A 20,312-nucleotide genomic window follows, 5' to 3' on the forward strand; every position below is an offset into this window, starting at 1 on the left:
TTTCCTCCTGGGCGCACCTCCCCATCTCCTGCCAAGGCCATGTGCTAACCAGCGGCAGGGCTGAGGGAAAAGCTCGCATCCGGAGGAATCCCTGTGCTTCATCAAACACAGGAGGAGGAGGATGCTCCCCCGGGAGCAGTATGGTTTTAAAGACAGGTGGAACATTTCATCCTGCTTTCCCCAAAGAGATTTATGGCGAGGGGTTTTGAGCAAAGGCAGAAAAAAAAAAAAAAAAAAAAAAAAAAAAAAAAAAAAAAAGCTGAAAAAGAAAGCTGAAAGAAATCATCGTTGATTTGCGCACAAGATGGTCCATCCAGAAAGTGATCATAAAGCAAAAACAACCCATTGCTGAGTATGACTAGACACACAAGTGTACCTGAGGTTACTAACATATTTAAAAAACAAAGTCTTGAACATTATAACCAGACAAGAAGATTCACTGTTGAGATATGTAAAGAAAAGCATACCAACTTGCTATAATGAGACAAAAATGGAGATGTGGAAGATTTTTGAAGCACAGTCCCGCATGTTACCAATATATGGGAACACAGCAGAAAGCTAAAGCCTTGTTAAGAAAGCAGGCACAGTCTGGCATGGAAGGACATTGTGTAAATTCAAAATTATCTTACATCCCTTCCTCAATTATTGCTGATTGGTTCAAAAGAATAAATCTGTTGCCTTTCAGGAGGTACAAAGGGAGCAAAGCCTCCAAGAGTTGCTGTGCATTTGAACAACAGTATCCATAAGCTCCTGAGGGAGGAAAAAGAGAAGTGTCTCAAGCCAAATGTTGACTGTAAGGATTTAAAATCCTGCTGAAACATGTGTTTCACATTCAGGCTTTTCGTGTGAATTATGGTTAGTAGTTCTGAAGATACTGAAGATATGTGAGAAAGACTTAAAGCCCTAAAGTGAATGAAAGGATTGTATTCATTAATGCTATGCCACAGAGGCCTAAATCCCTGAGGCTGAGCGATACCTTCACACATATGTGACAATTACTGTTGTGATTTGGAGTGACTCTGTTAATCGCAGTGCAGTCATCAGCATCGAAAGCATCCAACACAGGACGTTATGCTATTAGGATAACCATTGTTTTTCTGCAGTAATCGGAGATGGCTACGGATTACTTGCAGAGGAAACAATCTGGCCTTCAAACGTGTGAAATGCTGGGACTTCATGTTGCTGGTTATTTTAAAAATAAGGAAGTGTCAGTCACTGCGGGCAGGGCAGCCGTGAAACCCACCATGCTGCTGGTGCTGCTCTGGCATCACCTCTTCACTCACAGGAGACCAGGGATGGGCATTGCGCTTTGTGCTTTCCCTTCTCAAATCCAGCCCTGTGCAGGACCCTTGGGGATCCTCAGGAGATGCTGCAGATGTTTCTGCTTCACCCTGGGTTGGTGTGAAGACCACGCTGCACAAGCACAACTCTCTCCAAGGCAGCCCCCAGCACGAGCAGCTGCAAAGGCAAGCAGGCCTTGCAATATGGCCAGGAGACACATGGTTGCTCACACACTGGTATACAGTACCCACAGTACCTACCGTTCTAAGTAAGCAAAGATATCTGCGAACAAGGATGGTAAACAGTGATGGCAACTTGGCTGCCGTGTCTGAGGGTTACTTATGACCTGAAGGTCTTTTTCTTGGAGATTGTCACCGTGCCGGGCTGCGCGGCCATGACTCACTCTGCAAACCAACCTCACTGCCACAGCCAGGAGGAAATGATTCACAAACCCTGACCTTTACCCTTGCCACCCCTGCAGAATGAGGTCTGTGTATAAGCACTCACAGAGCTGGAGCCATGGGAATTATAGCTAGATAAACCATCCACCGATGACCGTGTCACACAACAGTTTCCCTGCCTGTGCTGCTGGTGGAGATGTTTGCTGTGAGCTGGGCATACCCGCAGAAGAACAGATTTGGGGCAAAACAGAGCAATTGGAGAGGGAGAAGATGAGTCAGAACAGAGATGGAGAGCTGGATGAAATCCATTGTTCTCCTCCTTGGTCAATGCTATGAAGTCCATGTCTCTTCTCAGAAAAGCAGACATTAGAGTGAGGGCTAATAACAACAATATCCCTGATGCCATAATTAGCCTGTGGGATAATGACAGCACAGCAGTCATTAAAGAATAACATTGCCTTATTATTACTTGCAACATCCTCAAGGTGTAGGATGCCTGGCCCTGGGAAACAATCCCACTGTTGACGTATTGTACAAACAAGGCAAGATGAGGGCCTCTGCCCCAAAATGCTGCTCCCCTGGCTATGGGCAAACATAGGGGAAGGAGAGTGCCCTCTTCGTCTCCCTGGGATGCCACCACCACCTCCAGCCAGACCTCCCGTCAGCACTTCCCAGTTTAAAGGTCCAAGAATTGATTTCCATCCGAATTCAATAGAAACCAACACGAAGCAAGATTCCCACTCCTTTGTCACATCCTGTTGGGCCTGGCCTCTGCCGCAGCATTCCCAGGGCTTGCAGCAACTCTAGCAGAGCTATGACCAGAAGCAGCTCATTGACCTGGCAGGGCCATCCCTGGGAGCTACCAAGCGTGGCCTCCTTAGTTTTGAAAGGCAGGATGGCCGAGGCTGGAAGGGACCTCTGGAGGCCATCTGGCCCAGCCTTCTGGCTCAAGGTTGCGCATGTCTATATTTTAAGCTTCCAACTAGGATTAAACACAAGTCCAAGCTCCATTAGCTCCGAGAAATATTTTAGCTAGGTCATTTTTCTGAAGTGGTTAGAGCTGGGAATTTTCTTTGGACCAAACTGCTGGGACCTGGCCAGCCTCAAACACAGCAGGCAGCTGCAGAGCTACCACGATAAGACGGGCTCCCCAGTTCTTAGATTCACCTCCGGGTGACTTATGCCCTCCTGGGGGAAGCTGGGGTGCCGGCAACCTGGGAAACATGAGCAGCACCTATTTTGTTACCCTGTCTGACTTGAATTCACCACCAGGAAAGGGGGATTGTGTTGAAACGGCTGCGACAGACTGGAGCCCGGGCCAGCTGTCCCTTCAAGGGGCCAGTGTACACAACTGGGACCATTTGTCAGATGAGCTCTTTCTTCAGCCTCTCAGCAAGCGTCAGAGCTTCGGCAGCGGGCTCTGCCTGTTCTCCTGGGGCCCTGTAGGACTTGTTTGTCATAAATCACTGATTAGGGGATGAGTATTTGGATATCTGATGCTTTTCCTTTTTGGTGCCTGATTCTCCTTTTCCCATTAACCAAGAGGCCAAAACAAATTATACTGAATGAGACTGATTATTCATTTTTATTGTTGTTTTCATATTGGCAACTGAATTGGCAGAAAGGATCCCAAATTTCCAAAAGGACAAAGCCCTTCACTGAAGTCAATGATATTTTGCCATAGGCTTCTGTGTAGCCATAACTTCACCTCCAGAGCTTTATTCTTTATTTTCCTGACTGCTCCATAGGTTTGTTTTACCCGTTCCTTCTACAGATTTGCAAAGGTTTCGTTAATAGTGCCACTGACACAAAGGTGGCTGCAAGAGGAGCCAGGGAGCTTGCTCCAAGGAGCAGGAGCCCTGCAGGCTGTGAGGACACCCATGAGGTTCATTCGCACCGTGTGAAGGAGTCTCCATGGGGTTGGTGATGTTCAGCTGAGGAAAGCCACGTCTGGTCTTTGCTAAACCTCCACCACTGTGCTTTGAAGTCCTTCAGAAAGCCTGCCTTGGACACCGGTCCTGTATCTGGTTACAGGCCTGGAGAGTGTCAGGGAGAGGCCCTGGCATCCCCTAGCCCCAGACCTCTACATGGAGCCGCTGCTTTTGAGGACACGGTGCTTCTGCAGCCATTCCACCAGTGCTTCCCTGCCATGGAGGATCCGGGGCTCTCATGCGCTGCTGGGCAAGCTTGGGCTGAAGGGCAAACATGAATGCACATCGTGTCCTTCCCCTCGGGCAGCTGGTGTGATAAGGGGGTTGGACTGCCACAGAGTCCACACAGCTGATCAGTGAATGGGTATCACCATAAACCAGCTTCTCCTAAGCTGTCTTTCCCATTCATGTAGAGGTGCCAGTGCAGGGATTTGGGGCTGGATGCAGGGTTTTGATTCTCTGTCAGAAGGCTGTTGAGTCACAGAGGCTAGGAACACCTTCCCTGGGGAGGGAGGGCACACGGGCAGACCTCACAGATTAGGGCTGTGTAGAGACTGAGCAGGCAACATGCCTGTGGCTGACCAAGAGCAGCAGCACCTGTACAAGGCGCCGACCCCTCTGCCAGCAGCTGACAGCGTTGTGGTGCATGGACCTCTCCCACCAGCAGCTGCAGGCTGGGTGCAGAGGGGAGAGGGCTGGAAAAAAATACACACAGCCAGAGCTCAGCAAAAATGCATTCAGCTTGATTTAAGATTCTGACTTCACTTGAGTGGGTGCGTTGAAAAGGATCCTGAAGTGAATGCTCTGAAAATTAACCGTGAAATCCTCTGAAGACTCATTAAATTAAAAAATTAGGAAATCAAAGCTGGCAAAATGATCTTAGTAGCCATGCCAGCTTTGCAGATATGTCGTCTTCCCTTTTATGCAAGCTTTGCATTGTGTGAGAGTAGTGCCATCGCCCAGAACAACAATTAAATCCTGTGTTAAGGATACCTGTGTAAGCACTTACCATTGCACATGGAGCTTTGGAGGCAGACAGAATTGCTGCAGGGAAAATGACCAAATTGCTTAGAATTACATTATGGAAAGAAAATACCTTTTGGTAGGTGGCTCTGTGACTGAAACAAGTAGAATTAAGGAAAATGTGGGGGAGAAAAACTGTTTCCTTGTAATAATTCAGCACCCAAGAAGGCTTCTCCCATCAGCTTTCACCCCCAGTGACCAAAGCCGAGCGAGCCCTGAGCCGCCTCCTGCCCGGCTGAGTCAGGGCCCAGGCCCAGGCCCCATGCCGGGGGGTGTCAGGGCACTGCTCCCTCCCGGCTGCAGTTTCACAACACCAGCCAGCCCGGCCATGGCCCAGGACTTGTGGCGAGTTCCTTAAGCCCTCAGGAAAACACAAAGGAACGATTTCCAAATTGTTTGGAAGTGATCCTAGCGGCTTCCCTGGGGCAGCAGCTCATGCTCCTCTGCAGCTGCTGCTCTCCACTGCCTGCGGGCTGGTTCCTAAAATGAAGTGATCACAGTCCTCTGCTTCATGCATGGTGCTGGCACTGAGAATGGGACAAAAAATGACTTAGTGTTACACCCGACATCGGCTGTAACACCTTATTGCCCTCTCAGCCAGGAGGTGCTCCATGTGGCCCAGCACCCGACTTGTGCTCACAGCACTGCAGCTACCCCTCTGGGCCCTGGGGCATCACGAAGAGATGCTCATGGGAATATGACCAGCATCCATCCCCTCTGTCTCCCTCAGCCCCAAGGGACTGTCAGACTCACTGAGGGACCCTCCCCAGCACCGCAGCCTTTTCCCAGGCCCGCGGGTGCCCCGGTGAGGAATGCCGACCACGCGCCGCCGGGGAGCAGAGCTGTCAGCGTGACTTCCCTGCCGCTGATGCCCCCGTCATCGCTCCCACACAGCATCAGCACGCAGCCCGCTGCCGTGTGACAGGAGCTGTGACTTTGCTTGGGAGCCAAGCACCAGGAACGAGTACCAGGGGGACGTGGCTTTTAGTGGGACAGGAAATATTAGCTATCTGCGATAAAACGGAAAGGGCGGCCAGTACACGTCCAGCACACTTCGAGGCATCACTCTGTGGCTGGCAAAGAGTACTAGCAGCCCTAAAACGCAAATAAAGAAATAGCTTTTCCACTTCAAGGCTGAATTTTAGAAGAAATGAGTAATTTTTTTCTTGCTCATCCTACAGTGTACACACACAAAAAAGCCTCCAGCAAGGTCATCTGCATGTTGCAGCAACTGCTGGCACAGGAGGGTGGGGGGTGGGGGGTGTTTTCAGCCCCATGGAGGGCTTACAGGGTGGTTGTGCAAGCACAGAGCAGCCTTGCACAGCGCATCCCCTGGCATCAGCCAGTTGTCTATGAGTTGCTGCAGCCTTGCACATCAATCAGGGTTTCCTCTTTTTTTTTTTTTTTTTCTTTTCCCCTGGTGGAAAAGCTTTTGTATGGGATGTTTCTGGCTAGAGGAATCTCTCTCATAACTCCCAGTTTCTGTGTGGAATGGGCAGGTGACAGCAGAATGGCAATAAAACAAGGACAGAAGAACATCAGGCCCTCCTCTTGTTTTTCATGTTTTAGCTAAGTCAGTTCCAGTGCTGGAAAAATCTACTCTGACACTGGATTCATACTTACACCATCCCTCCAAGTTATCACGGGGCCGATAACCTCCCTTTGCCCTTGCAGTCTTCAGCAAACAGAGGAGCTGAATATCTCAGGAAATGGGCAATAACTTCAGATCCCTCCACTCCTGCTGGGCTGTTTGCACAGGGGCAATAACCAGGAGCAGGAGCCACCCGAATCTGGCACTAACCCCCTGTGGTGGCTGTGGGTCCCACCCCGTGGTGTTGTGGTCATGCTCAGCTCCCTGACCAAGGCACCATCACTGCTCGGAGGCCCCAAGCACCCGGCCTGCTCCTGCATGACCTTGGACAGGTGGCACAGGCGTCCCAGTCCCAAATTTCCCCTTCTCCAAGGTGGAGATAGGAGAGGCAGAGGGCTGAGAGCCTTGCGGAGAGGGGCTGTCACAGCATGAGCAGCTATCATCCGCGGGCTGGGCCCCGAGCACGCCACAGTGTGAAGAGCGCCGTTCCCTCAGAGGACCCCGGGCCTGGCACCAAAGCCAAGAACAGGCTGTGTCTGTGCTTTCACACAGCCCTGTCTCGCTCTCTATTTCCATATTTCTAGCTTTGCAGGAGGCCGTAGGTACAAAAGATGCAGCGAGGGACAAAACGTGGTTTAAAATTACAGTTAATGAAATAATCGCCTCCTAAACAGCGTATGACACAATACTTGAGTCCCCTGCAAGTTATAATCAACACCATATGTACAGTCATAAATATCAGAAATATTTACAAAACACTGACAAGATCTTAAAAACAAAAGCGGTGATTTCCTCATCTTGCTGGAAGCATTACAAAACGCGTGGTAAATTGTCTCATTCGAAATATCCCGCTAACCGCAGAGCGCAGTGCGCCTTGTTTTAATGGTTACTCACCCTATATGCATTCACTGGCACGTTTAATCTACAATGGCTGATTACAAACCATTGCAGGACAAAGATTACGAGGCAGGGTCGATACAAATTTTGTTTGTGTGAAGCCCGCTGTTGTCATAGCACCCTGTTGCACAAAAGGTAAACCAAGCCACCATCTGACCATTTCCTACGCGGCGGCAGCTGGCATTGATAGAGACATCCATCAGGGGGACTCGAAAAGACTGTAAAATTGGCCAATTCAAAGCGGCTGTGATTAGTCTGTACTGGGGCAAATGTCTCTGTTTTGATTTTTCATCCAAAAAAAAAACTAAATGAAATGCCTCTGGCTTTCCCTACAAAGTCTCTTTAGGAAAACTAGTGAGTGCTGCAATCAAACCAGGCCATTTGTGCCAGTCACGAGCATCAAGTGGGTGACAGCTAGCAAGATGACTTCACTTCCAGCCCCTCACCCGGGAGCTGATGGCGCTTTCCCTGGAAATTCAGTTTGTAGCATTAGGCCGAGACCCTAAAAGCCCCATCACTGGTCCCTTGAATGTCAGGACACCTTGAAGGGTTTCAGCTCTTACCAGGATTGGTCACTGTCTTCTGCTCTGCCCACCACCAATGCTGGAAGCAGGAGGCAATGCTGTCAGCAGCAGGGAGGAGCTGTGTGGTGTTTCCAGAGTCCTTATCTCACAAGCCAAAAATCTCTCCGTGGAAAGACAGAAAAATCTTATCAAGAACACTAGAGTCCCCACAGTACAGTTTGTAGCTTCATATCTTAGAAATAAACTGTTTAGAAGACTCCAGTTGGCAGTCATTGCAATGGTTGATCTAAAAAAGAGGGGGTAAGGTGAGAGAGGCCATTTGGGCACTTTCTAGACAGGGCTAACTTGTAGCTGCTTGGAAACGGGCAGTCAGACAAGTAAAGTTTTGCATTTAGTTTTGATTTGGGTTTAATTAAAAATGAAATTGTTTCATTCAACAATGCAAATTCAACAGGTCTGCAAAGAACTATGCCAGCACAGATTTCCTTTGAGGGAGAAAAAAAAAAAAAAAAAAAAAAAAAAAAAGCCCTTCAGATGGGACTTCTTTCATATTTCATTTTGTTTGGAAAACACAGGCATTGTTCCATCTTCTTGCTGCTCTCCCCCTGAGTTCATCGGAAAAGATGAAAGGGCAATGTTAGTGCTACACTAATCGCTGCACCCTCACTACTGGCACGGGTTCTGGGCGGACATCTCGCTTCTGGGCCCTCATTCGTTTGTTTTCTAAACAGAAACAGAAAAGGATCCACTGTTTTTACAAAATGTCATAATCTTACTCTGGGAAAAAAAATAAAAGTAAAAATCTGTTGATTTCAATGAACTTTGAATCAGGTCCACAGAACTTAATTGCTGAAGCTTACACTGGTTTCCGAGTTTCCATGTTCATTATGGTTTTTGTTTGTTTGTTTGTTTGATCAGAAAAATATCTTGAGAAAACCCTGGAAAAACAACATTCCCCAACAGGAAAACAATGGCCCTGGTTTTAGAACCATTTTGCATGTACTGTTTTGCATCCTCTTAGTCAAAAGTTAAAGCAGAAAAACAGAGGTGTATTTTTTATACACCTTTATAAAGACATCACCATTGACGCAGGAACAGAAACAACGTCAAGCAGTACAATCCTTGTTCTGCTATATTTATGTCCTTACAGAGACACTTACTATCGTGTTAAAAGCTCATGAGGGGCATCTCTAAAAGCCATAAGCAATGGTGGGCACTTGAGGAGACAATAAATCCACAGATACTTAATTGCAAGCACATAACTTTTCAAAGCTGCTGAGAATCAGCATTTGTGAGAGGTAAGCTCTTTAATAAGTTGTTTATGTATCAAATATTAAGTTCGAATGCCTACAGTTTAGCTGTTTACTAAGGAAACGGAGAGTCTCCTAGTTGTTACAAGGAATGCCTTGAAAGCCAAGCAGAGCACCACTGAAATTAGGGGGTCTCAGTGTGGGCACTCACATCTCTCACTGCAAGAAGGGGAACAGGACACTGAGCCCCATAATCATGCTATGTGTAAAGATTGATTGGAGCGTCTAGGTGGGTCTTTCCTTCAGAAGAGATCTACACGGGTTGAATGCCTTCCTCTTAGGCCACAGGAAAAGCTTAGATCAGCTCTTAATCATTTTAAAGCTAGAAAAGAGCCCAAACAACCATTCCTTCAACATAGCGAGAACTCTTTCAATAGATACCTCTTTATTTGAAATGGAATGCATCTTGAAAAATATGAAAAATAAATCACATCTCTCGGAAATCATTTATGAGTCATATTTACACACAATCTTTTTGACGACACTGATATTTCTGCTCACAATAGGATATGCTAGAAAACATTTGGTACATCACTGCAGCTATAATTCCAAAGCTGGCATTTGCATATCATGAACAGTAACAGAGAGGAAATACTTCATGATGTCACAAAAACAACATCCACTCGATCTTTCCTTTTTCCCCCCAATTTTTAAATTTTCTTGGTACAAAACGGTCACCACAGCTTGAATTTTCTGGCTGCATCCTGCCCCTCAGCCACTCTTCACTTTTCTTTCTTTATTTTTAATCAAGATGTAAAATTTTGACCTCTTCGTTGACTGTCTACAATTTTGTTACCTATACCAAGCATTTTCCCGTTTGTGTTTTACTGGCATTGTTGTTTATTCTTGATAAATTTATTTCAACCATATACTGTTTTTTGTGATTTATTTTTTTTTTTTTTGGGGGGGGGGGATTGCTTTGTTTCTAGTTTGGTTGGTTGTGGGGGTTTTTGTTTGTTTTGGTGAGGGGAAAGACACTGTTATTCCTTTTCTTGCAGTTCCACTAGGATGGAGCATAATCTATCTGCTGGACTTACTTTCACAGCCATTTCTTACGAGGCAGTGACAGACAGTATTTAACCAAGCAGCTCCAGTGAGGACTATGGTCAAAAATTGCTATCAAGTTAAGGACACAGGGAATTTAGAGGGTGAGAAAGTTACCAGACTGACCACGTCGGACACCTTAGCCTTCTTTACACTGACACGGCATGAGCAGCAAGCACAACTGTCCCCGGGGAACCCCAGCCCCTTCATTTCCCTTTGGTTTCCAGCACGTTGGGTGCCCATGCCCATCCCACCCGTGACCTGTCAGCCCAGGCTGAGGCACAGAAACAGCTCGAGGTGGATGTTGTGGCGTGACTGTCTGACACCAGCATTTCTACAAGGTAACACGGTGGGCAATGACAGCAGGCAAAAGTTTGTCAGCAAACTAGATCAGTCCAAAGGGTTTTGAGAGCATCCTTCAAACCAATTTAAAACAAGAAATCTGAGGTGGAACACAGCATTGACCTTGAATCCGTGAATAAACAGCTTTCATTTTGAATTTCCTTTGCTTCTTCAACGTTTTATGTCAATTATATCACTAAAACCCTCATCTTTTGTTTTCAGAGTACAAATACTCCCAGAAGAGCAGTAACATTTCAGCTTTACACCAGATCCGTAGACTTCTGTAGTATTCCGTTAGGCTTGTGCCTGCCTGGGACAGGAATACCTGCCTCCACCAGAGAAACATGCACATCTCCAATCACGTAGGAACAGTTTTTCATCAAGTACATTTATTCTTCATTAGGCTGAAACATATTTTAGTAGGTGAGATACCAGTGATATGTCTGTATATCTGAAAAGGTGGATTAGTTACTCAGTAAACTGTAATTAACGACTCTAAAGAGAGGAGCCAAATTACAAATTACAGCCTATTTTGTAAGTCTCCGACTAGCTCATTAGAGAATCCCCTTGCAGCTCTAACATCCAAGCATTAGCAGAATGATAATGGCAGATGTACAGAGATGTGGAAATTGGCTATTATGACTGCCAAGACAGCGAATCTAATCCTAGAAGATGCAGGGCACCTTCGATTTCAATTAGTCTCCAAGTAATAACTTTGTTAGGACAGCTGTAATCTACCTCCCCAGGCTTGTCGCACAACCTTTTCAAGGGCCAGATCTGAGAGCAGTGCTCGGGGGTAACCACGGAGGACGGGGGAGGTCTGGGCTTTAACTCTGCCACATTTTGTGTGTCTGCATGTGTGACCCAGACAGCTGAGGGCAGGGGAAGGAAGAAGAGGACAAAAAGAGATCTCCGGCTACTCCTTACAGGGCTAGGAGTAAGCTCAGGTGCAGAGCAGGCCAGAAAGGACCATTGCATGCAGTAGCAAATTCTGATTTCTCCTTTTGAGTGTCGCTTCAGTTTTGCCTGAAACACTTAGAGAAACAGCTTGAACCAAGATCGTGGGGGTTTTACAGTCAAACTATGTCTCAGTTACACAAACAATGGGGTGCTGGATGCGCAGCTTTGAAAGGTTTTGTTTATGCTCACATAACTTGTCAAGGGGCCAGAAGCGTTTTTCCTCGCCGCGTTAGTTAAAATAAATAGCTCTGCGGCTGCAGCCTTTTACCTTGAGCCAGAGACGAGGGGCCCCGAGCTGGTCTGCCCCGCTCATGAGCGCAACTCGTGCCAGAGAGCACCACAAAGTGGGCGCTGCCTGGAGGGTGCTCCCCGGGGATGCACATGGGGTGTGCACCCTGGGAAGCACACATCCCATGGGGTGTGCATCCTGGATGCACACACATCCCACGGGATGTGCACCCACAGGGTGCGTGCCCATCCCACCCCGGTGAGCAGCTCCCAGCCGTGCTCGCTCGCGCCCACGGCCAAACTCCCGGCGGCTTGCGAGAGGCACAGGAAGACGCACCAGCTGTGCAATTAGCCCTTTGTTTTCCAACTTGGTGGCTTCATCAACATTTTTAGAGGCGAGATCGCACGCCTCTCTCAGCATCTGACAGTGCTGAACACCAAAATTAATCTAGTTTATCTCAGCTTACAGGGGCTGTGACCAGAACGATGCGTTTGGACACTAAGACATATGCAAGATGAATTTTAAACTAGGGGCTACTTTAATGCGAGACATTTAAAAACTGCCATGAAAATAAGGTCGAGAGCCCAGACCGTTTACAAGCAGACAGAGCCTTGAACTCGGATGCTAAGAAACGCTCATAATTGGTTCTCAGCTCCTGCCCCCCGGCCTGAAGGAGCCAAAGCCTCAAACCCATCGCGGAATTCAGCCGTGATTCCTGCGCCACCGAGGAATCGGGTTGGATTCCCCTCAGCTCATACGTCAAACAGATGGGTTTTAGTCTCGGAACAACCCCCAGCATCACTTTTTTTTTGAATAACCAAGCGTGTATAGAATTTTATCGTCTTCCACCAGGCGTGTATTTTGAAAGAGAATCATTTAAAGCCCGATTTGTAATCGCTCTTCTCACTGGGGAGAAGAGTTTTCACGCGCAGCATGGGTTTCAGCCAAATTCTGAGCCAGACATCACATTTTCCACGTTAGCGTAATACAGCATATTTCGGGTAAAACCGAAGGACTTTCTGTCACATCGCACGCGGCCGGGCTACCCGGGGCTTCTGCAGGGCGCTAACACACCCCCCGCTTTTTCCTTCGCCTTTTGGGCACAGCCTGCGTTCCGAAACGTCCTGCAAACAAGCCTTTGAAAACAAGAAGCCAACAAACGACCGAACTAATAAATAAGACACGGTAAAGTTACAGTACGTCACGTCTGCCTGAAGTCCCCGGGGCACCGCAGGATCCGTCCCGAGCTCCCCAAACCCGGGGCTGGAGGGGCTCCTGGGCGCAGAGGGCGGCCGGGCGGGGGGCTCCCGGCCGAGTCCGCTGGGTGCCCCGCTTGGGGGTCGGCCGGAGCCCCCCTGGGGGGGTGTCGGGGCCGGCGCTAGGCGGAGTTGGAGGCGCTGCGGATGCGGGGGCCGTGGGGCTGCTGCGCCAGGTGCTGCTGCTTCTGGCGGGTGGAGCGCACGGCCAGGATGGCCTGGCGGTTCTTGTACTGCACCATCTGCAGCGTGATCGCCGCGTTCCAGCCCTGCTCCTGCGCGCACCGAAAGTCGATCTCCTTGCCCTCGGCCATCACCACGGTGAAGTAGACGTACTTGCCCTTCCGCTCCACGCAGTCCACCGTCTTCATGTTGGAGAAGTGCAGCTCCTTGATCTTGGCGGCCGGCTCGGCGCCCGGCGGCTGCTGCTGCTGCTGCTGTTGCTGCTGGGCCGGCTGCTGGGGCTGCGGCTGGGGCTGCTGCTTGGGGGACGCGAGGAGCAGCCCCTCCTCGGTGAGGATGCAGCGCTTCTTCTTCCAGAGCTGCAGCAGCCCGTCGCTCCTCTTCTCCAGCACGCCCTCCTTCACCGCCTTGCAGCCGCTCTCCAGCATCCTCCCGGCTCCGCGGGGGCTGGGCTCGGCGGGCGGCAGCCGGCACCAGCCCAGGAGCCGCCGCCGGAGCGCCCCGGCCCGCGGGATGCGGAGCGGCTGCCGCCCGTGGCGCGGCGTGGCTGCGCCCTGCCTCCCCGCCTGCCTCCCTCCCCGCCCGCTCCCCTTTTTCAGCTCGCCTCGCCCACCCCGGCCGGAGCGACACCCAGCGGAAAGGGCGGCCCCCGCCGACACGCGGGGAGCCGGCGCCGCCCCGGCACCGCCGCCTCCTCGCCGGGCACCCCCGGCAAAGGGGGAGCCACAAGGGGAGCCCCCGAGGCGGCCGGGATGGGATGGAGGAGTCGGGGCTCGGCGATGCCAGGAGCCGCCCACCCGCCCCGCTGCTGAGCCTGCAAGGCGAGCACGGTCCCCTGCCCCCTGCAGCAGGTTGGGGAGGGATGAGGGAGGAAGGGGAAGCTCCGGGGAACGCTCACTGCTTCGAAACGTCAAGAAGAAACGCGTAAAATGTCCAAACTAGCCCCCCGATAAGACCCATTTTCGTGGCGATCCTGCGCTGTTAGCACACAGTTGCTTATTGTTAGATGCCTGCCCCCCGGCCAGCTTTTGGCTTATGTTTGCAGAAGGCATTTATTTGCATAGAAAACCAAAGTGACTGAGAGTTAAACTGTTTTAAAACTCTGATGTCTGAGATGCAAGATCAAGAGGCAGCGTAACTGAATTTGGCACTGCCAGCTAACATAGGCTGAGCTCTGTATGTCCCTCTCTACTTCAAGAACACTGCTTTGCTTTTATTTTTTTTTATTTTTAAACATGTATTTAACAGGGCCATAAAAATGAAAACCACCCCCTCACCCTGCTCTTAGCAGCCAGGAAGGAGGTCAGGCTACGGCAGAGGTCAACAGGAACATAGAAAAAAAAATCAACATTGTTGATTGCTTCAATGGAGTTTCTCTCTGATAGTTTCCTCTTGCCTATCTTGCAAAAGTTTGAACTTCAAGCATAAAAGGTAAGTTAATTTTGATTAATCGTTTACCTCTCCATGATTCAAGTAGTGAAGGCAATTAAAAGTGATGTGGTTGTTTTACCTTTCCTGCAGTAACTAGGAAGAAGCTCACATCAGGAACAAAGGTAAGTTACGAGCTACAACAAAAAGATGGATTAATAGCTTAAAGGTCACTTCAGAGACTAGTCCCTTCCCCTCAGGGCTTAGGATGTGCACTAAAAGTTAATCCATTCTCACAAGTCTCACATTTATTTTATTAGAGGCACACACTCATTTTAAGAAGAGCTGAACATCATTCGGTTGTCTCAAGCTGTAGCTCATTGCCATTTCTACCTAAATCCCCCATGCAATTACCTGCATCTTCACCTACTGATGCTCACACAAGGAGCCTCACACACAGCTCAAAGGGAGTAAGAGAAGCTCCCAGCTTTTCACATTTGTTCTGCATCTACTTAACTCTTGATTAAGTGTCAAAGTATTAACATTCATCCATATTCATCTATTGCAATCTACAACTTGATTAAAACGTGTTTATAAGGCACAGGACATTGCACTACACCCACAGAACACAAGTTCCAACAGATCCATTTCCTAAAGGGGGCCTACAGAAAACCTGGGGAGAGAGTGGAGCAACAGGACAAAAAGTAATGGTTTTAAGATCTAAATCTTCCATTTTTTATTAGCTATTACAAAGAAATTCTTCCTTCAGGTGGTGAGGCCCTGGCACAGGCTGCCCAGAGCAGCTGTGGCTGCCCCATCCCTGGAGGTGCTCAAGGCCAGGCTGGATGGGGCTTTGGGCAACCTGTTCTGGGGGGAGGTGTCCCTGCCATGGCAGGGGGTTGGAACCAGGTAGGCCTTAAGGTCCCTGCCAGCCCAAACCATTCTGTGACTCTAATTGACCTGTACACTTCTGGTTGCTGCTTCATTACTCTAAGTGAACAGTCCTTTGCTTCCTAGCAAACACACTACCCAGCAGCATGGCAACTACTGTAGAGTCCCACATGTTACTCTGCAGCAAGCATCCATTTTTTTCCCCTGCAACACTGCACTGTAACCTTTACATAGAGTGTGTTAACATGAGGTTTGTTTTGTTTTTTTTTTTTTTTTTTTTTTTTTTTTGCTTGTTCTCAGCACTGGGAGTAACTTGCAATTAATCAACCAAAAAGCTGAGTACAGAAGGCCATAGAATTTCATCCTATATATAGAAGGGGATTAAGTTTGTTTCATTTTGGCCTTCCATCATATAAAGCTCTCAGTTGTCTTGTAGCAAATGCTGGATGTCAGCTTTTTAACCCAACTCTAAGCACCATGGACATACTCTGCTAATGTAGGTACTCACAACAACTGTTTATTCCTGGTGAAATTCACCTAAGCATGTGATCAAAAGTAAGCATGCAAAACATCCATTTCAAACTGTATTCTGTATGTCAACAAGTATTAACAGCCATTTAAAATACACTACATTTGACCAAAAACACCAGAGCAGTCAGAATTTAGGAAACTCAGGTTAGAGGAAATACTGACAGTTTCATGGTAAAAACATGTCCCAAATTTTATTGCTCAGAACTCAAAGAACAACAAGCCTTGTTTTCCTAGATGGAAGTCACAGCTGAACTTCCTGAAACATTTCTTAAAAATTAGTATCTTGAAAACCCACATTCAACATGGTTAAGCCCACTACATGTCTCACTGAGGTTTTACATGACTTGTCTTTAAATATGTATTTAAACCACTGCAATGATATTAAATGATCTACAGCTGCTACCGTGAAGTTTCACTAAATACTGTGCAGGTTCTGCATCTGTTCCTGCTTTGAGAAAGTTCTGCTGATATAGCTGATGCACAGATGCCTCCTACTGTCAAACCTGAAATACTACAACCTAAAAAAAATGATTCCTGAAAGAATCTAAGATCCATTTTTCCCTTATTAAATGTTTCTTTTTCTTTAAATGCTCTAAGTTAATATTGATAACACAAATATTTGGTCACTAGGTACATTCAGTATATCATAAGCTCCTTAATTTAAAGGCTGCAGTAGAATAAATTTTGTATGTGTAAACTTAATTACTCTTACTGTAATTACTCTTAGTGTTCTTTTCAAACCCTGAGGCAAGTTAAAAACTGTTTTGGGAAGCCACCATAAAAGACTAAGAAGCCCATAATTTTAGTGTTCTCCTGGGTAATAAAAAAGAGCAGCTTGATACCAACAATCAACTACTAATTTCAGAGATGCTAGACCCACACTAAGTGATAACACTCACTTCATTACATAGAAATAAATGGCTAAAACAGCAAAAGGGTTAAGGGGGAAACTTCGAAAGAAGCATGATCTAGTCATTGCTGGACAGAAGGAAGATGAGAAAATAGACAGCCATTGAGAAATACATGACAAATTGATGTGTTGCAATAGGATTAAAACAATTATACCGAATGCTTACTTCATAAGCGATTTTCTTGACCTCTAGAGTCTCCAAGTAACTTCACTGGAACTTCCTGCTGACTGAACACTGAAGCACCGAGCAGGGAATCTGGAGCAGTCATTTCCTTCTATGAATTCCTCCTGACTGATACCAGTGTGTATCTCACAGTACACCAGGCATAACCAGACGAAGTATTTACCCAAACTACCAGTTGCATTGCTCCAGGCCTTGGCATTCCCTACGAAGCACAGTATGACAGTACCAAACGAAGAAGGTGTGTGCAAGGCAGAGTCTGGCATTTTCCGGAGTTCCCTGCACTTCACAGGTAGCTGTCTGTCTTCCAAAAAAAATTATAAAGCACTTGAGCACCCACTGGAGAGCAAAGCCAGCCTGTAAGATGGTTTAAATGACCTGAAGTCTCTCAGCGTTGATCACCTAGTGCTGAGTAAGACATGCTGCGAGTTCAAACATACCGACTGCTTTTCATCAGCTCCAGGATAAGCATCAAGTTTGGGTGGGTACTTGCAACACTTGAGCACATAGAAGTACGTCTGACAACAGCTGAAATTCAGGAGCAGCAGAGGGGACTCTTCTTGCGATCTCAGCACACTTCAGTTAGATACCTATTGACACAACAAGAGCTCTTCCACTAAACCTCCACGTTCCTTTTGCGCCCACTTCTAGCGTACACCAAGTGGATCCAAATGTGGAATACCTCATCTTTCACTTGGTGTGCTCTGTGCTTGCATGCTTTGTTTGTTCAAATGTTCCTGCAAAAGTTGATGGATACAGGCCACATGTGGAAGGCTAACAGCAGCCTAACAGAAGGATTTAAGAAGTGCTGAGATGGAAGCCATCACTTGACACAGCCTGTCATACAAAAACTTCCAAATCATCTTGACCTGACAGTGTAGGACCCTTACTATTTCCAGGAAATGGATTTATGTTCCCTTTAGGTAAGCATTAGTAATTAGAGATCACTACTTTGACACTCAAATAACTCCAAGACTCAGTGCATCTCAAACAGAACTGATCAGTTCTGAAGTGCAGCCAAAGGTTGGGGTGGGTATCAACTACTTCACTAACCTGTGCAAGCAAACCTTGGACAGGGCTACACCACCTGGAAAAGGCTACATCAGCACAGAAGGAAGGAGGAGCTGTAGAGCTGAATCCACCTTCCCAAACACCTGTGAAGCTTTAGTTCCATCCATAACACTACATAGAGAAATGCCTTTGTTATCAGACTGTCCCCTTTTATACACAGCTCAGCATTTTGTTTCCACTGAGAAAGAATATCACATTGCACTCCCCACACCCAGCACAACACAAGGCGTCTGAGAAACAACTGCTGCACAGATGTTTGTGAATACAAAAATCTCTGGTGAATCTCATACTCTCAATTTCTGATTCAGGTCTACAGCAGTGGGCCCTAACACAAAGGGAAAGTTTAAGCATCAGCTTGAAGGCAAAGATGAACCCAGTAAGCTCTTGCAGTTTTCTACATTCTGCTGTGTTTTTCATGGTTTTTAACAAGTAAAAACCACATCAAAGTTATACTACCTGCTATACAGGTCAGGAAACATTGCTTTCAAGAATCTAATTAAGAAGTCTAAGCCTGTGAAGCTAGTTGCAGAAGACCTTGGTAAGAAAAGCTGATACGCCAAGTATTTAGAACATCATCCCTCTCCAGAAAACAAGCTTTAAGAATACTAAGCTTAAATCTGGTCTACTGCTTCATTTCAGGATACCGTTTAAAACCATATATTAACGAAGCTACTCCATACAGTAAAACCCATTAATGCTACCATAATCTAATCTACAGTTGTCAGAAATGCCAAATTAACAAGCAGCACCCCAACCCATCAAGCACAAGCTCTGAGCAACCTTCTGCCTCATGCAGAGGAACAGTTAGTTCTCCTGCCCCTTTCCTCACAAACCTCATTTCTCCCCCCCTCTGATAGTTCTCACTTCAATATAGCAACCAAAACCCTACTTGCACAAATCAAACTTTAGTGTAGCACAGTACTGCAACAGCTGACTAAGAAATCAGATTTCTAGTGACACATTTTCCTAGCCTGAAGTTCATAAAATAACTAACCTACTCTCCTGAAATACTAATGAATAGTTTCTCTACAGCTGGTATAAATCCATAGGAAGCAAGAAGAATGAGTCACAATACTGCAATCAGTGGTGAAAGTTTAATGTTCCTGCTACATACTGCCTTTCTGAATTGCTAAACAAGAGCTGTTGATCACAAGCACTGAAACAGTTTGTATTTAACCAATGCCATAAGAACTGGCACCTCAATTTGTATGATTATATCCTTCCTTTCGCTGCAGCCTGGGAAGCACAAGAACTGCTGATTTAGTACTAGCAAACCAATCTAGAGAGCAGCTTACCAAAATCTGTCACCCACATGGATTCACGGCTCTGGATCTTGCAGGCTGCAGGTGATCTTTAACATCTACCAGCTCTCCTTTCCAAATACAGTATCACATTGTGTAAGTAACAAATGAGAAAGGAACTTCAACACAAGCTACATTTCATAAGAACAGTGGCTTCAGAAATTTGTTGGACAACTTGTGACAGTGGTTCCTCTTTTCAGGATACTGTTGCCAGATGCTGTTAGCAAAAATGGGCTAGAGATCTAAGTAAGGATTTCAGATACTTCTCATGTCCAGAAATGTGAACCCCAGAGCCCTGTGTTAGTTACTGACAGGGGTCATAACGCACCATCAGCTTGGTCTCTGCATATCCCGAAGTTTAAACAGGAAGTGCTTGGTTTCAACTTAATCCTGGAAGACATTCACAGAGACCAAGTGATACCCAAACCCCCAGCAAAGTCAGCATCTCAAAAAGTAAGCATATTCTGTCAGGATTAACATTATCACAAGACCACATCCACATTAAGATGTGCACCATAATTATGCTAAACCTTTTATTACTGTATTTTTCTATGCTGTGATCTATTTGTTAACCTAAATAAACGCTTAAGAACACAGCTTTGACAGTACCATTTCATATACAGCTTTAGATAACAAGGGCTCCTTCTCCCAAATCCATAGATACCTAGGAAGGATAAAGATGGCACCTGGCAGGGATTCTGAAATTATGCCCTGCAGCATTCAAAGCTTCAAGGAATACAAAGAAGAAATCAGTTTCATGCACACTAGACCTGCTTCCTCTCAGGCATCTGTGGATTAAGAAGGGCACTTGGTATAGGCTTCGTTATGTATTACCTACCTTCTAAGCAAGAGACTTACTGGAGAAACTTCATCCACAACCCCATCCTTCCATGGCTGTTGACTCCTGCTTGTCCTGCTTTTTTTCTTTTTCAATGCTTTAACCCATCACAGCTACTTCAGTATATCAGTGGCAAGGAACAGAGTAGCTACTGCAGAAACAGATGCACGGATAGCTGGGTGCTTCTTCACTGCCCTGTGAGGACCTTCTCATCCCTCAAAAAGTTGCCTACATACTTATTTAGAAGAT

At 46.9% G+C, this 20,312-nt stretch overlaps 1 protein-coding gene across 1 annotated transcript; it reads right to left on the reverse strand.

Annotated features, from left to right (window-relative positions):
• Positions 1 to 9,326: 9,326 nt before the first annotated feature.
• On the reverse strand, positions 9,327 to 17,119 carry PHLDA1 (pleckstrin homology like domain family A member 1). The gene is made up of 2 exons (XM_032207531.1): positions 16,987 to 17,119; positions 9,327 to 13,576 (listed from the first exon to the last, which is right to left on the reverse strand). The coding sequence occupies exons 1-2, from the start codon at positions 17,117 to 17,119 to the stop codon at positions 12,912 to 12,914; spliced, it is 798 nt and encodes a 265-aa protein (XP_032063422.1). The 3' UTR covers positions 9,327 to 12,911.
• Between the last annotated feature and the right edge of the window lie 3,193 nt (positions 17,120 to 20,312).

The sequence above is a fragment of the Aythya fuligula genome, chromosome 1 (assembly GCF_009819795.1).
Source record: "Aythya fuligula isolate bAytFul2 chromosome 1, bAytFul2.pri, whole genome shotgun sequence".
In the NCBI taxonomy this organism is placed as follows: Eukaryota; Metazoa; Chordata; class Aves; order Anseriformes; family Anatidae; genus Aythya; species Aythya fuligula.

What these genes read in the sequence shown, in the direction of transcription:
- PHLDA1 (XM_032207531.1), bottom strand. Translation starts at nt 17,119, where the DNA reads ATGCCAGACTCTGCCTTGCACACACCTTCTTCGTTTGGTACTGTCATA. An exon ending in CTGGTTATGCCTGGTGTACT is followed by an intron (nt 13,577 to 16,986) that starts GTGAGATACACA and finishes GGGGTGGGCGAG; the next exon opens with GCGAGCTGAAAAAGGGGAGC.